Source organism: Pan troglodytes, chromosome 20, assembly GCF_028858775.2.
Source record: "Pan troglodytes isolate AG18354 chromosome 20, NHGRI_mPanTro3-v2.0_pri, whole genome shotgun sequence".
NCBI lineage: Eukaryota > Metazoa > Chordata > Mammalia > Primates > Hominidae > Pan > Pan troglodytes.
In genome coordinates this window covers 50977718-50995147 of record NC_072418.2, presented here as the reverse complement: position 1 = coordinate 50995147, position 17430 = coordinate 50977718, and the positions used below count along the sequence as shown (strand labels likewise).

General features: G+C 48.8%; 1 protein-coding gene across 50 annotated transcripts in view; it reads left to right on the top strand.

Annotated features, from left to right (window-relative positions):
- Nucleotides 1–752: 752 nt before the first annotated feature.
- PLA2G4C (phospholipase A2 group IVC) overlaps nucleotides 753–17430 on the top strand; it is a 62801-nt gene continuing 46123 nt past the window's right edge. For 20 of the 50 annotated variants that reach the window (XM_063801975.1, XM_054673652.2, XM_063801981.1 and 17 more), the window contains exons 1-7: nucleotides 829–1155; nucleotides 5004–5148; nucleotides 6151–6262; nucleotides 6834–6970; nucleotides 11690–11879; nucleotides 13275–13395; nucleotides 15935–16075. In XM_063801975.1, coding sequence (XP_063658045.1) covers nucleotides 5141–5148; nucleotides 6151–6262; nucleotides 6834–6970; nucleotides 11690–11879; nucleotides 13275–13395; nucleotides 15935–16075 — 709 coding nt within the window. In that variant the 5' untranslated portion in view covers nucleotides 829–1155; nucleotides 5004–5140. Of the gene's footprint in view, nucleotides 1156–2730; nucleotides 2870–5003; nucleotides 5149–6150; nucleotides 6263–6833; nucleotides 6971–11689; nucleotides 11880–13274; nucleotides 13396–15934; nucleotides 16076–17430 lie in introns of all 50 variants that reach the window. The other 30 variants (XM_063801988.1, XM_063801976.1, XM_054673661.2 and 27 more) reach the window with 14 other exon arrangements.

Genomic DNA, 17430 nt, shown 5'->3' with positions numbered 1-17430 from the left:
TCAAAAAAAAAAAAAAAAAAAAAGAATTCAAAACCCATCGAGTTGGGATGACGCTTAGTGCTGGGCTTCAGGAAGAGTAGGCAGGAGGGTAGTATGGGAGGTTTCTAGGAGCCACTCTTGGAAGCGGTGCTCCCCACAGATGCCCCATTGCACTGACTGGAACTCGGTCACATGACCACATAACTCGCTCACATGACCACACCTAGCTGCAAAGGTGCTGGGAAATGTGGTACCCTGTTGGGAGGCCACTTCTGGGCTTCAAACCTTCACTGTGAATGGAGCTCACAGGCTTTCTAAAAATTGACATTAAATGAACCAGAGTTGGCCCTAAGGATCTGGCTCACTGCAACCTCCATCTCCCAGGATGAAGCACCTGCCTCAGCCTCCCGAGTAGTAGCTGGGATTACAGGCACACACCACCATGCCGAGCTAATTTTTGTATTTTTAGTAGAGAAGGTGTTTCACCATGTTGGCCAGGCTGGTCTCGAACTCCTGACTTCACATGATCCGCCTGCCTCAGCCTCCCAAAGTGCTAGGATTACAGGCGTGAGCCACCACGCCTGGCCTCAATATTTCTTTTTCTGGGTATTTGAGTATGATATTATATATGATGGTTATTAGACAGCCAGTTGCATAGGAAGATTAGCTAATCTGTTTTGAGGAATACTTATCTCCAATATAGTTATATAACGACAACATTCTTTTTTTGAATACTGGTCTCGGGTGCCTAATGACAGAAGGGTGACATCACTAAGGAAGCCTGGAAAGTCCCAGCCCTCCACGTGATCCCACGGATGAAAATAGCTCCGGGTGAGCTCTGGAACAGCTGAAAAAGCTGGAGCAACCAAGCAGGGCCCACAAGCCGAGGAGGGCTGTATAAAAGCGCAGGGGCCATTTTACCTCCAGGTTGGCCCTGCTCAGGACCAGGAGGAAACACCTCCAGCCCGCGACCTCCTCCCACAGGGGGAAAAGGAAAGCAGGAGGACCACAGAAGCTTTGGCACCGAGGATCCCCGCAGTCTTCACCCGCGGAGATTCCGGCTGAAGGAGCTGTCCAGCGACTACACCGCTAAGCGCAGGGAGCCCAAGCGTCTGCACCGGATTCCGGAGCACAAGCTCCACTGCGCATGCGCACACGCCCCAGACCCAGGCTCAGGCAAGCCGTGGGGGCAGGGAGGGCTGTTTCATCCCGCTGGGGCGGCCATAACCAAGTACCAGGGATTGGGTGCAATTAAATAACAGGATTTCTTTTTCTTTTTTATTTTATTTTATTTTATTTTATTTTATTTTATTTATTTTTTTTTTTTGAGACAGCATCTCGCTCTGTCGCCTAGGCTGGAGTGCAGTGACGCGATCTCGGCTCACTGCAAGCTCCGCCTCCCGGGTTCAAGCGATTCTCCTGCCTCAACCTCCCCAGTAGCTGGGATTACAGGCGCACACCACCACACCCGGCTAATTTTTGTATTTTTAGTAGAGATGGGGTTTCACCATGTTGGCCAGGCTGGTCTCAAACTCCTGAACTCGTGATCCACCCCACTCGGCCTTCCAAAGTGCTGGGATTACAGGCGTGAGCCACCGCGCCCGGCCAGGAATTTATTTTCTAACACTTCTGGAAGCTAGAAGTCCAAGATCAAGGTGTTGGCAGGGTTGGTTTCTCCTGAAGCCTCTTGCAGAGGCCCTAATCTCTCCTTATAAAACCAATCAGGCTGGGCGCGGTGGCTCACGCCTGTAATCCCAGCACTTTGGGAAGACGAGGCGGGCGGATCCTGAGGTCAGGAGATCGAGATCATCCTGGCTAACACAGTGAAACCCCGTCTCAACTAAAAATACAAAAAATTAGCTGGGCGTGGTGGCGGGCGCCTGTAGTCCCAGCTACTCCGGAGGCTGAGGCAGGAGAATGGCGTGAGCCCGGGAGGTGGAGCTTGCAGTGAGCCGAGATTGCGCCACTGCACTCCAGCCTAGGGCACAAAGCGAGACTCCGTCTCAAAATAAAATAAAATAAAATAAACCAATCAAACCAAATTCCAGGCCACCCTCAGGACCCCACTTTAACTTAGTCACCTCTTTAAGAGCCTATGTCTGGCCGAGTGCGATGACTCATGCCTATAATCCCAGCGTTTTGGGAAGCCAAGGTGGAAAGCTCTCTTGAGCCTAGGAGTTCAAGACCAGCCTGGGTGACATAACAAGACCTGATCTCTACAAAACATAAAAAATTTAGCTGGAGATGGTAGCATGTACCTGCACTTCCAGCTACTCGGGAGGCTGAGGTGAGAGGCTCGCTTGAGCCCAGGAGGCTGAGGCTGCAGTGAGCCACGATCACACCACTGCACTCCAGCCTGGGTGACAAAGCAAGACCCTGTCTCAAAAAGCAAACAACGAAAAAGAATCCTATGTCCAAATACAGTCACATTCTGAGGTTCTGGGGGTTACAAGTCCAACATATGAATTTGGAGGTGGTGGGGGGAAGCTGATTAATTTCATAAGGGGGGTCTTGAAACTGCCTTCGCAGAAATGTAAGTAATGAGAGAAAGCTAACATGACTGACCATCTTGTTTCTAACCTCACAGGCTAGATTTTTTTTTTCTTATTCTAGTGCAGAGGCCAAAATTACCATGAGAGGAATTTAATTCATAGTTAAACTTTGAGACAAAGAAAACTGACCCCCAGTCCTTGTTGAGAGATTGAAGCCACATTCATTTACTTTTTATTTATTTATTTATTTTTGAGACAGAGTTTCACTCTTGTTGCCCAGACTGGAGTGCAATGGCATGATCTCTGCTCACTGGCACCTCCACCTCCTGAGTTCAAGTGATTCTCCTCCCTCAGCCTCCTGAGTAGCTGGGATTACAGGCGCCCGCCACCATGCCCAGGTAACTTTTGTACTTTTAGTAGAGATAAGGTTTCACCATGTTGGCCAGGCTGGTCTCCAACTCCTGACCTCAAGTGATCCTCCCACCTCGGCCTCTTAAGGTGCTGGGATTACAGCCATGAGCCACTGTGCCTGGCCTGAAGCCACATTCATAAGACAAGGTTAGAATCATGAAGGTGCTGGAACTTTGCTAAAGAACAGTCGTGGGTTGAAGAATGACCTGCCATCCCTTAGCTTCCTTTTCTATATGTGCTCCACAGTCACGTAACCAGGGGTTGCATGACTTATAACTTCCCCAGTTACTTCTATAAATAATATCACTGTCGTGAAACACAGAACTCAGCTTTTTAGTGGGGTGTGGTAGCTAACACCTGTAATCCCCACTTCTTGGGAGGCTGAGGCAGGAGGATTGCATGAGCCCAGGAGAATGAGACCAGCCTGGGCAACATAGTGAGACCTCAATCTCTACAAAAAAATTAAAACTTTGCCAGACGTGGTGGTGCATGCCTCTAGTCCCAGCTACTCAGGAGGCCAAGGCAGGAGGATTGCTTGAGCCCAAGAGTTGGAGGCTGCAGTGAGCTATGATTGCGCCACTGTAGGGACCATCCCTGCAGGGTCTGTGGGTCTTTCTCCCCATGTGCGGAGACGAGAGATCGTAGAAATAAAGACACAAGACAAAGAGATAGAAGAAAAGACAGCTGGGCCTGGGGGACCACTACCACCAAGACGCAGAGACCGATAGTGGCCCCAAATGCCTGGCTGTGCTGTTATTTATTGGATAATAAGGGGCAGAGTAAGGAGTGTGAGTCATCTCCAATGATTGATAAGGTCACGTGAGTCACGTGTCCACTGGACAGGGGGCCCTTCTCTGTTAGGTAGCCAAGGCGTAGAGAGAGAGGACAGCTTATGTCATTATTTCTTTTATGCTCTTTTCAGAAAGATCAAAGACTTTAATATTTTAGTACTTTCACTCATTCTGCTACTGCTATCTAGAGGGTGCAGCCAGGTGTACAGAGTGGAACAGGAAAGTGAAACAGGAGTGTGACCGCTGAAGCACAGCATCACAGGGAGACGGTTAGGCCTCTGGATAACTGCGGGCGGGCCTGACATCACTCAGGCCCTCCACAAGAGGCGGTGGAGCAGAGTCTTCTCTAACTCCCCCGGGGAAAGGGAGACTCCCTTTCCTGGTCTCTAGGCACTGACGCAACGGCTAGACCAAGGTCCGCTAGGCAGTGGGCGTCTTCCCAGACGCTGGCGTTACCCCAAGACCAAGGGGCCCTCTAGTGGCCCTATTCGGGCATGACAGAGGGCTCACACTTGTCTTCTGGTCACTCTTGACCTCAAGTGATCTGCCTGCCTCGGCCTCCCAAAGTGCTGGGATTACAGGCATGAGCCACTGCTCCTGGCAATAATGTTTCGTTTTGTTTTTGTTTTTGTTTTAAAAAAAAAGGACTTGTCTTTGAGATAGTTTTCAGAGTGAGCATTTTGGCAGACCAAGAGCTACCACCTGGTCCTGAGACCCACTCCCAGGAACTGACTCAGCTATACAAAGATAGTTTTGGACACACCTGTGATTTCATCCATAGCCGATCAATTGTTTCAGTTCCCTCAGCCCCTTGCCCACCAAAGTTTCCTTAAAAAACCCTAGTCTCAGGCCGGACGCGGTGGCTCGTGCCTGTAATCCCAGCACTTTGGGAGGCCAAGGCGGGTGGATCACCTGAGGTCGGGAGTTCAAGACCAGCCTGGCCAACATGGAGAAACCCCATCTCTACTAAAAATACAAAAATTAGCCGGGCATGGTGGTGCATGCCTGTAATCCCAGATACTCAGGAGGCTGAGGCAGGAGAATCGCTTGAACCCGGGAGGCGGAGGATGCAGTGAGCCGAGATCATGCCAATGCACTCCAGCCTGGTCAACAAGAGGGAAACTTCATCTAAAGAGAGAGAGAGAGACAGACAGAGACAGAGACAGAGGCAGAGAAAGAGAAAGAGAGAGGAAAAACCCTAGCCTCCAAATTTTCAGAGAGACACGCTTGAAATATTTCTCCCATTCTCCTCGCTTGGCCGCCCCTGAGATTATTAAACTCTCTCTCTTTGCTGCAACACCTGCTGTTCGCATTGGTTTTGTCTGGGCAGTGGACAAGGAGAACCCATGAGCCCGTGACAGTCCCAGCCCTCCCCCACTGTCTTTGCTGAGCCCAACAGTGGGCACAGGACTAAGAAGAGCCATTTCTTTGGCAGGAGGACTGAGAATTTTCTGACGGCAGTGCACCATGGGAAGGTAAGTCCTCTTAGAGCTGACCACTATGGGGAAGCAGAGCATTTGTGTAATGGAATGCATAGTGAGTGTCAAGAGGTGAGGGCTGTGACAGTTCCTCTAGCTTGGTGGAGATAGATGGAAAGAGCTGAAGGTCGGGCATGGTGGCCCATGCCTGTAACCCCAGCACTTTTGGTGGCCGAGGCAAGAAGATCTCTTGAGCCCCAGAGTTCGAGACTAGCCTGGGCAACATGGTGAAACCCTATCTCTACAATAAAAGAAAATATTTTTAAAAATTAGCCAAGCATAGTGGTACACACCTGTAGTCCAAGCTACTTAGGAGGCTGAGACATGAGGATCACTTGAGTCCCGGTGTTCAAGGCTGCAGTAAGCCATGATTGCACCACCGCACTGGTGGTGGGCAACAGAGCAAGACCCTGTCTTATCGTTGAACCGGGGAGGTGGAGGTTGCAGTGAACTGAGATTGCACCACTGTACTCCAGCCTGGGCAACAGAGCGAGACTCTGTCTCAAAAAAGAGAGAGAGAGAGAGGGAGAAAGAAAGAAAGAAAGGAGGGAGGGAGGGAGGGAAAGAGGGAGGGAAGGAAGGAAGGAAGGATAGAAGGAAGGAAGGGAGGGAGGGAGGGAGGGGAGGGAAGGGGAGGGAGGGAGGGAGGTAGGTAGGTATGTCACCATGTTGGCCAGGCTGGTCTTGAACTCCTGGGCTCAAGTGATCCACCCACCTCGCCCTCCCAAAGTGCTGGGATTACAGGTGTGAGCCACCGCGTCTGGCCCCACAATTAACCATTTTGAAAAGTGAATAATTGACTGGCATTCAATGCATTCACAGTGTTGTACAACCATCACCTCTATCTAGTTTCAGAATATTTTCCTCACCCCAAAAGGAAACCATGTACCCGTGGGCTGGTGGCTACCTGCTTGGACAGACCAGTTCTAGGTCAAATTCTGTGTTTTATCCCTTTTCCCTGTGAATTTTCTGGACTTCTTTGTGTTTTCTCCTGGGAAGCTCTGAAGTTTCCGTAATTCCTGGGCTCCAGAAAGAAGAAAAGGCGGCCGTGGAGAGACGAAGACTTCATGTGCTGAAAGCTCTGAAGAAGCTAAGGATTGAGGCTGATGAGGTAAGTGAGGGGAGGAGGGTGGCCCCAGAGATCCCAGAATCGCCCCCTCTGTGCCCAGTGTCCAGGGCCCATCTCAGCCAGGGAGAGCTGGACCGAAGGATATGAACTTCTATGGGACAGGCATTGCCCCTGCCTAAGGGAGATCCTAGGTCTCCTTCTCCTTCTCCTCCTCCTCCTTTCTTTTTCTTTTCTTTTCTTTTCTTTTTTTTTTTTGAGACAACGTCTCGCTCTGTCACCCAGGCTGGAATGCAGTGGCATGATCTTGGCTCACTGCAACCTCCACCTCCCAGGTTCAAGCTATTCCCCTGCATCAGCCTGCTGAGCAGCTGGGATTACAGGTGTGTGCCACCACGCCCAGCTAATTTTTGTATTTTTAGTAGAGATGGGGTTTTACCACATTGACCAGGTTGGTCTTGAACTCCTGACCTCAAGTGATCCACCTGCCTCGGCCTCCCAATGTGCTGGGATTACAGGCGTGAGCCACGGTGCCCGGCCCCAGGTACCCTTCTTCTTGTTCCCACCTCCATCCTCAGGCTCTAAACCTCTGATCGATTTTCTCCCCAATGCCTAGGCCCCAGTTGTTGCTGTGCTGGGCTCAGGCGGAGGACTGCGGGCTCACATTGCCTGCCTTGGGGTCCTGAGTGAGATGAAAGAACAGGGCCTGTTGGATGCTGTCACGTACCTCGCAGGGGTCTCTGGATCCACTTGGTAAGCATCACTCATGTTTCAGATTGCTTTCTGACACATAAATGGGATTATTTTTTTCCTCCTGACACCAAATGTGTGTGGTTTTTTCCAACGCTGCTTCTCGAGCTCTCTGGTACTAGCTGGGTGTCCTACAATTCTGAGCAATTCTGACGCTGGCTACCTGGAGTTCACATTAGATTCCACAGGTGAAAGGGGCTCAGTCCCAAAAAACTGCTCCCACTTCAGACACGAGTTGCCATTACCTAGCCGCTGGTGCTTCTGACCGACTGGCAATAGTTTGGGGTTTCCCACAGCTTCCGCCTCATGTTCAATAATTTACTGGAATAGCTCACAGAACTCAGGAACACACTTTACTTACAATTGCTGGTGTATTACAAAGGATGGGCCAGGTGTGGTGGCTCACGCCTGTAATCCCAGCACTTTGGGAGGCTGAGGCAGGAAGATCGCTTGAGTCTAGGAGTTTGAGACCCAGGCTGGGCAACATAGCAAGACCCCATCTCTACAAAAAGTGAAAAAATTAGCCAGGCGTGGTGGTGCATGCCTATGGTCCCAGCTACTCAGGAAGTTGAGGCAGGAGGATTGCTTTAGCCTGGGAGGCTGAGGCTGCATTGAGCTACAATCACACCACTGCACACCAGCCTGGGTGACAGAGAGACCTTGTCTCAAAAAAAAAATTTTTTTTTCTAAAAAAGAAAATTCCAAGGGTTTTAGGAACTCTGCACCAGGAAGCAGGGGAAAACACCAAGTATCTTTCTTTGCTACACAAAGCCATGGACAAAGCATAATAATACTACCTTCTGACATTAAAGGAGGATTTACATGTTCAGGTGCACTTTTCACACTGCAGGTGGATAGAATACAGCCCTTTTAACTTATCAGCCTCTATGATAAAGTATTGCATTAATCTGTGTAGGACTGTCTCATTCAGGAGGCCCCAGATGGCAGGTATGAAACACTCATGTCTGCATGTTTGTTGCCAAGCCCAGGGAAGACATGACTAATCGATCTTGGCACATTTTCAGAGCAGGTGGTAAGGCTAGGCAGAGCAGCGGAGGCTCGAGTGAGATAGGCAGGGCAGAGGCATGAATGTTGAGCCTGGCTGGCCTGATTTGTTTTCCTTTCTGTGCTCAAAGTTTGATCTGGAGCTGGGTTCTGAGCTGGATGTGGAGGATGAGGTTCATGGAGACGACAGCATGAAGAGCAGAGCTGCAGAGCTTGGCAGGGGGAAAGGTCCTGCAGAGTCACACCAGACCCCTCTATTCCTCCAAGGCTCATCTAACATGTTGAGTGACATGGTGTAGGGGTTTAGCCATACTGCACATTGCAGAACTCCAGGGGGCGCTATTGAGATAGGAACTCCATGATTTCTTCTGCAATCTTTCCGAGACTGCTGTGGTTAAAAAGGCAGGCCTGGCTGGACACAGGGACTCACACCTGTAATCCCAGTACTTTGGGAGGTCGAGGTGGGAGGATCTCTTGAGCCCAGGAGTTCAAGACCAGCCTGGGCAACATAGCAAGACCCCATCTCTACAAACAACAACAACGAAAGCCTTATATTTCAACAGCTTTGGGTTAGTTCCTGGAGCTGTCCTTTGTGGGCTGTTATGAGCCCAGACATACTTCTTTGTGCCTTGGTTTCCTCCGCTGTTGAGCATTGTAAGTGTGGACGATGAAGACTGGGAAAGGATGTGTGTGAGGAGGTCCTTCACAGGAACGCCTGCCTCGTGGAGAGGGCGACACACAGAGGAAATGGAAAATTTACATGAAATAAATATAACTGCAGAACGATCAAGTTCAAAGGAGCACTCAAAATCATCTGGGACAGTCCTTCCATTTCACAGGCAGGAAAATGAGAGCACGATGGGAGAAAGGCCTCATCAGAGTCAAATGTTTTTTGCAGCCAGCATTTATTAAAGGTTTACATGTGACAGCAACAAACTGTGCTGATCTCACAGGGCTGTTTGAGAATTAAATGATGAAACACATGCAAATCGTCCCAACCTGAGCTATCAAGTAGAACTATGTAACATGAGCCACATCTATTCTATCATTTAAATTTTTCTTTCTTTCTTTTCTTTTTTTCTTCTGGAGACACAGTCTTGCTCTTGTCTGTCGCCCAGGCTGGAGTGCAGTGGCGCGATCTTGGCTCATTGCAACCTCTACCTCCTGGGTTCAAGTGATTCTCCTGCCTCAGCCTCCCAAGTAGCTGGGATTACAGGCACTTGCCACCACACCCAGCTAATTTTTGTATTTTTAGTAGAGACGGAGTTTCCCTGTGTTGGCCAGGCTGGTCTCAAACTTCTGACCTCAGGTGATCTGCCTGCCCTGGCCTCCCAAAGTGCTGGAATTACAGGTGTAAGCCACCATGTCCGGCCCATTTTAAATTTTCTAGTAGCCTCTTCTAGAAGGTAAAAAGAAACAGTGAAATGATCCATTTTCTTTAACCCAATATATCCAAAACATTAGCATTTTGACACTCATTAAGAAAAAAATTGTTAATGAGATATTTGACGTTCCTTTTGTCAGACTAGGTCTTTGAAAGCTGCTGGGCGTTTTATACTGAGCACATTCCAAGTTGGATGCAGAAGTCTCATTAGATGTTAAAGGAGGCCCGGGGCAGTGGCTCACACCTGTAATCCCAGCACTTCGAGAGGCCGAGGCAGGTGGATCACCTGAGGTCAGGAGTTTGAGACCAGCCTGGCCAACATGGTGAAACCCTGTCTCTACTAAAAATACAAAAATTAGCTGGGTGTGGTGGCATGCACCTGTAATCCCAGCTACTTGGGAGGCTGAGGAAGGAGAATCGCTTGAATCTGGGAGGCAGAGGTTGCAGTGAGCCGAGCTCGAACCACTGTACTCCAGCCTGGGTGACAAGAGTGAAACTCCATCTCAAAAAAAAAAAAAAAAAAGATATTAAAGGAAAGAACTTTTCATACCCAGCTTGTTCCAAACATACTTCTGAGTTTCCCAATAACTGAATGGAGTACCAGTGTTTAAATTTAAGCTAATTAAAATGAAATAAAAATTTTAAATCATGCTAGCCACACTTCAGGGGCTCAAGAGCTATGATGTATGTTTAATACATTGGATGGTGTGAGGGTAGATAGCACCCGATAAGCAGCATTAAGAACATCAAAAATTTTTATTGAGCCCGGGCACGGTGGCTCACACCTATAATCCCAGCATTTTGGGAAGCTGAGGTGGGAGAATTGCTTCAGGCCACAAGTTTGAGACCAGCGTGGGCAACATAGTGAGACTCCATCTCTACAGAAAATAAATTTAAAAATGAGCAGGGCATGGTGATGCACCTGGTGGGTAGTGGTCCCAGCTACTTGGGAGGCTGAGGTGGGAGGATCATTTGAGCCTGGGGGTTTGAGACTGCAGTGAGCCAAGATCATGCCACTGCACTCTAGTCTGGGCAACAGAGCAAGACCTGTCTCAAAAAAAAAAAAAAAAATATATATATATATATATAGACTCTATGTGACACACCAGCTCCCTTGCCTTCTGCCATGAGTAGAAGCTTTTTGCACCATGCTTCTTGTACAGCCTGCAGAACTGTGAGCTAAATAAACCTCTTTTCTTTATAAATTAATATATATAATATATATTTATTGAGTGAACAAATGAATATAAAGTCTTTTTTTTCTTTTTTTTTTTTTTCTTTTTGAGATAGAGTCTTGCTCTGTTGCCCAGGCTGGAGTGCAGTGGCGCGATCTCGGCTCACTGCAAGCTCAGCCTCCCGGGTTCACGCCATTCTCCTGCCTCAGCCTCTGGAGTAGCTGGGACTATAGTAGCTGGGACTGCAACCACACCCAGCTAATTTTTTGTATTTTTAGTAGAGACGGGGTTTCACCATGTTAGCCAGGACAGTCTCGATCTCCTGACCTAGTGATCCGCACACCTTGGCCTCCCAAAGTGCTAGGATCACAGGCGTGAGCCACCACGCCCAGCTTTTTTTTTTTTATTATTTTTTAGATGGAGTCACGCTCTGTCGCCCAGGCTGGAGTGCAGTGGCACAATCTCAGCTCACTGCAACCTCCGCCTCCCAGGTTCAAGCGATTCCTCTGCTTCAGCCTCCCGAGCAGCTGGGACCACAGGCGTGTGCCACCATGCCTGGCTAATTTTTGTGTTTTTAGTAGAGACAGGGTTTCCTGAGTATCCGGCACTAGAGGTACCCACGACCACGCATGCCACCACGCCTGGCTAATTTTTCTGTATTTTTAGTGGAGACGGGGTTTCACCATGTTGGCCAGGCTGGTCTCGAACTCCTGACCTCAGGCAATCCTCCCGCCTCGTCCTCCCAAAGTGCTGGGATTACATGCATGAACCACCACACCTGGCCCCGTTCATTGATTTTCTAGGATTATGTGAGTTAATAGGTATAAAAGACTAAAGACAGTTTGTCGCTGTCACATATAAACCTTTTAATAAGTGCTGGCTGCAAAAAACATTTGACTCTGATGAGGCCTTTCTCCCATCGTGCTCTCATTTTCCTGCCTGTGAAATGGAAGGATTGTCCCAGATGATTTTGAGTCCTCCTTCGAACTTGATCGTTCTGCAGTTGTATTTATTTAATGGAAATTTTCCGTTTCCTCTGTGTGTCGCCCTCTCCATGAGGCAGGTGTTCCTGTGAAGGACCTCCTTGCACACATCTTTCCCCAGTCTTCATCGTCCACACTTAAAATGCCCAACTCACTCTCTTCCTCTGTCCTCCAGGGCAATATCTTCTCTCTACACCAACGACGGTGACATGGAAGCTCTCGAGGCTGACCTGAAACATCGATTTACCCGACAGGAGTGGGACTTGGCTAAGAGCCTACAGAAAACCATCCAAGCAGCGAGGTCTGAGAATTACTCTCTGACCGACTTCTGGGCCTACATGGTTATCTCTAAGCAAACCAGAGAAGTAAGTCATTCCCAGCTGGGGACCTGGGGTGGGGGTAGGAGCAAGGGGTCTCAGGGTGTGGGGTTACCAAAGATGCTGACCAGCACCACCTTTTAAGTCCTTCAGGATTTTCAAGTCATCAAAATCTGGGCACTTCGGTTGATGCCTCAAAACTAAAGTATATCAGGATTACTGTGGTTGCAAGTGACAGAAATTGACTCTGATTCGTTTATGCAACAAATAAAGTGATATGATTTACTAGAAAGATACACAGACATCCAGGGCAAGAAGAACAATGAGGACTTATGATGGAATAAGGCAGAAATAGGGAAAGTGTCAGACCCAAGACAACTTTCCTCTCCATCTCTGCTTGGCCATTTGATGTCTTGAATTCACTATTTTATTTTATTTCATTTTATTTTTGAGACAAGGTCTTGCTCTGTCACCCAGGCTGGAGTGCAGTGGCAAGATCATGGCTCACTGCAGCTTCGACCTCCTGGGCTCAAGCAATCCTCTTGCCTCAGCCTTTTGAGTAAGCTGGGGCAACAGGCATGCACCATCGTGTCTGGCTAATTTTTAATTATTTTTTTTTTGTAGAGACAGGGATCTTGCTATATTGCCCAGGCTGGTCTCAAACTCCTGAGCTCAAGCAATCCTCCAACTACTGGGTTCAAGTGATCCTCCTATCTCAGCCTCCTGAAGTGCTGGGATTACGTGTATGAGCCACTGCATCCAGCCTATCCTAACACTTCGGGTTTTTGTTGTTTTTTGTTTGTTTTGTTTATTCTTGAGACAGGGTTTCACTCTGTCGCCCAGGCTGGAGTGCAGTGGTGCAATCACAGCTCACTGCAGCCTTGACCTCCTGGGCTCAAGCAATCCTCCCAGCTCAGCCTTCCAAGTAGCTGGGACTACAGGCACACACCACTGGGCCTGACAATTTTTTTTTTTTTTTTTTTTTTTTAGAGACAGGGTTTCACTTTTTTGCTCGGGGTGGTCTCCAAATCCTGGGCTCAAGTGATCCTTCCACCTCAGCCTCCCAAAGTGCTGGGATTATGGGTATGAGCCACTGCACCTAGCCTATCCAAGCACTTTGGGTGGCTGAGGCGGGAGGATTGCTTGAAGCCATGAGTTCAAGACCAGCCTGGGCAACATAGCAAGAGCCTGTCTCTATCAAAAAATAAAGTAGCTGGGCATGGTGACATGCATCTGTAGTCCCAGCTACTTGGGAGGTTGAGGCGGGTGGATTGCTTGAGCCCAGGAGGTTGAGGCTGCAGTGGCCCATTATTGTACCACTGCACTCCAGCCTGGGTGACAGACTGAGACCCCTCTAAAAAAAAAATGTGGCCTACGTGCAGAGGTTCCACCCTGTGGGACCCACATGCCTCCCTCACACTGTCTTGGCACCTTCTCCCAAAGCTGCCGGAGTCTCATTTGTCCAATATGAAGAAGCCCGTGGAAGAAGGGACACTACCCTACCCGATATTTGCAGCCATTGACAATGACCTGCAACCTTCCTGGCAGGAGGCAAGAGCACCAGGTAAGCAAACATTTAGAGGGAGGGAGAGGTAGTAAGGGATGGAACGGCACGGAGTGGAATGGAAGAATGTTTCCCTGCCCTTCCCTTGGGGAGCCCAGGAAGAGGGAAGGGCTCAGGATTGCAGAAAACAGGGTGCTCAGCTTAGACGAGAGAAGAGGGAAGTCCCAGAAGTGACCAGAGGACGTGCACTTGCTTTGCATGGATCAAGAAAACCTTTAAGAGGCCAACATGGTGGCTCACGCTTGTAATGCCAGTGCTTTGGGAGGCTGAGGTGGGAGGATCGCCTGAAACCAGAAGTTGGAGACCACCCTGGGCAACATAGTGAGATCCCATCTCAAAACAACAACATTAAAAAACAAAACAAATCAAAAAACACAATAAATTAGCCAAGCATGGTGGCAGGAACCTGAAGAATCTACCCAGGAGACTGGGGCAGGAGGATCACTGGAGCCCAGGAATTCAAGGCTTCGGTGAGCTGTGATTGCACCATTGCACTACAGCCTGAGTGACAAAGTGAGACCCTGTCCCCCCAAAAAGAAGAAAGAAAAAAGAAAACAGAGGAGAGGAGGGACAAAAGAAAAAAAGGGGCCGGGCGCAGTGGCTCACGCCTGTAATCCCAGGACTTTGGGAGGCCGAGGCGGGTGGATCACGAGGTCAGGAGATCAAGACCATCCTGGCTAACACAGTGAAACCCCGTCTCTACTAAAAATACAAAAAATTAGCTGGGCGTGCCGGTGGGCGCCTGTAGTCCCAGCTGCTCGGGAGGCTGAGGCAGGAGAATGGCATGAACCCGGGAGGCGGAGGTTGCAGTGAGCCGAGATCACGCCACAGCACTCCAGCCTGGGCGGCAGAGCAAGACTCCATCTCAAAAAAAAAAAAAGAAGAAGAAAAAAGAAAAAAAGGAAAGAAAACTGTAATAAGGGATGTTTGAAGGATGGCGGGGTGGGTGGGTGGGGCTGTCTCTCACTTTTTTTTTTTTTTTGAGACGGAGTTTCGCTCTTGTCACCCAGGCTGGAGTGCAATGGCACGATCTCGGCTCACCACAACCTCCGCCTCCCAGGTTCAAGCGATTCTCCTGCCTCAGCCTCCCGAGTAGCTGGGATTACAGGCATGTGCCATCACGCCCAGCGAATTTTGTATTTTTAGTAGAGACGTGGTTTCTCCCTGTTGGCCAGGCTGGTCTCGAACTCCTGACCTCAGGTGATCCACCCGCCTCGGCCTCCCAAAGTGCTGGGATTACAGGCGTGAGCCACCGCACCCGGCCATCTCTCACCTTTTAGATGTCTTCCTTCTCCATAGGTCCAATTATCACCCAAATGCTGGCAGCTCTCCAGACATTCCAGTTTCTCTTTTGAGCTCATCTCTCTCCTGAGATCCAGACCTCCTTACCCTATTTCCTAAGCATAAAATGCACTCACTTGTTCAGCAACTGTGTCCTGGTAAGTTCTCACGATACATCAGGCAATGTTACCAGTTACCTGTGGTTGGGCGTCTCCTGGCATCTCAAGGCTCAGAAGCCCCCAGTGTGAATGGTGTTTGTCTGTTTGTTTGTTTGTTTGAGACAGAGTTTTGCTCTTGTTGCCCAGGCTGGAGTGTAATGGCACGATCTCGGCTCACTGCAACCTCTGCCTCCCAGGTTCAAGTGATTCTCCTGCCTCAGCCTCCCAAGTAGCTGGGATTATAGGCATGCGCCACCACGCCTGGCTAATTTTTGTATTTTTAGTAGAGATGGGGTGTCACCATGTTAATCAGGCTGGTCTCGAACTCCTGACCTTAGGTGATCCACTGACCTCCGCCTCCCAAAGTGCTGGGATTACAGACATGAGCCACCGCGCCCGGCCATGAATGTTTTATATCTCTCCTCGGTGTGGATCCTTGTGCTGTTTTCTCACCAGAGCAGATACAGCTGACTCCGTCCTTTCCATAAGCCCCACAAATTCAGTCATTCCCAGACCTAGAAATCACCCCCTCCTCATTTTCATCCTTTGTGCTCTTCTACATCACCCCCAGACCAGGTCTCCCAGTCTCCTGGGAGACTCTTGTAATTAGTTCCTCACTGGCCCGCCCATCCCAAGCTGTCCACCTCCTTCCCTGGCTACCTGATGGAAGTTTCCAGGATGAAAATCTGATCATGTCATTTTCTTCCCTGGAATATTCTAATGACTCACATTGGAATCATGCATTAGATTTATGCCCACAGACAATCCTCCATGCAATCGTGTGGCTACACTCTTCCTTTGCACTCCAGGATTCCATGGAGTTGCAGCCACAATGAGAGGGAAGAGAGAGGCAGGGCTGAGGGTTCAAGCTCTGGAAAATATTGGAAACAGGCTGCTGTGGAAGTTATGAGCTGCCACCAGCAGCGTAAAGACTCAGGTCTGAGGATGAGATCCCCAGTGGTTTCTGATACCACACAGTCCATCTCTAACATTCTCCTGTCATGGTTGTAATTCCTCATTAATAGATTTCTTTTTCCTGCACACCCGCTACATTCCTGGTTCTGTGCTGGGACTCACTTGCCCTTGTATTTCCTCTGCAGAGACCTGGTTCGAGTTCACCCCTCACCACGCTGGCTTCCCTGCACTGGGGGCCTTTGTTTCCATAACCCACTTCGGAAGCAAATTCAAGAAGGGAAGACTGGTCAGAACTCACCCTGAGAGAGACCTGACTTTCCTGAGAGGTCAGCGCTGGGGTCAGAGGGGATTAAAAGGGGGTGGGAAGTGGAGGAGAGGCAAGAATTTTCCTTCTGAGGGTCTAGTTTGCCCAGCTCTTAAATTTCTTGGGGGAAAGAAAAGGACTTGGTAGGCTTCCGGAAAGAGGAATGGTGTATTCCTTCTGCTGAGTCTTCAGTGTCTCTCAAAGGTCTCCTTAATGCGGCCGATACCTGATATCCTATCAAACAATCCAGGAGAGGGAGCTTAATAGAGGGGCTCAAGTCCAGGGCTGTGGCTTCCAATAAGCAGATTCAGAATGTGTTTGGGATTACATGGTGCTTTGGGAGGCTGACCTGGGAGGATCCCTTGAGACTGGGAGTTTGAGACCAACCTCGGCAACATAGCAACACTGTGTCTCTACACAAGATTTAAAAATTAGCCAGGCATTGTGGCATGTGCCTGTGGTCCCAGCTACTCAGGAGGCTGAGGCAGTGGAAGGATCACTTCAGCATGGGAGTTCAAGGCTGCAGTGAGTTATGATCGCCCCACTGCACTCCAGCCTGGATGACAGAGAAAGATCTTGTTTCAAAACAAACAAACAAACAAAAAACTAGAATGTGTTTTGGGCACCAGCAAAGCAAGGGGCATACAATTTTTTTTAAATAGGGTATTTCCAGAAAAAATTACAACAAAAACCAAAAACAAAACAGTCATAGTGAGTAAAATCAGAACTTGATTAAATGTCCTTGACTGTAGCTTACACACTGGTATCACTTTTAGTTGTGGCTTCATAATCTTCTCAGCATTCGGGGTCTGATGGCGTTACCCTGCTGGGCAGACAGCTCTCCTACATAGGACCAACCATGCCAGCTTGAGAAAGTCATTAATGTTACCTGAGCCTCGTTTTTCTCATAGGGAAAGTACTTACCTCAAAATGTGGGTGTGAGAGTTAGGTATGATCCACAAATAAAACACTCAGCCCAGTGCCCAGCACATGGTAGGAATTTAAGGATGGTTGAATCTCCATGATTTTAGCATACACTTTTGAGACACACTAGGAGCCTGATACTATTTTAAATGCAGGGGATTCAGTCATGAGCAGGACAGTGAAGGCTCATTCCCTAATGAAGTTTGCACTCCAGGGAAGGAGATGATGAATGAACACACACAAAAATAAGTATGTATTATAATGTCAGATCATAGTAAATGCTATCTTGAAAAATAATTCATGGTAAGGGACTGGAGAGTGACTACAGTATTATTTTTAATTGGTGGTCAGAGCTTCTGACAGGAGACGGCCTTTGAGCATGGACCTGATGAAAAGTGAAGCCATGCAGATATCTTAGAGGAAAAGCATCATGGACAGAGGGAAGAGCAAATG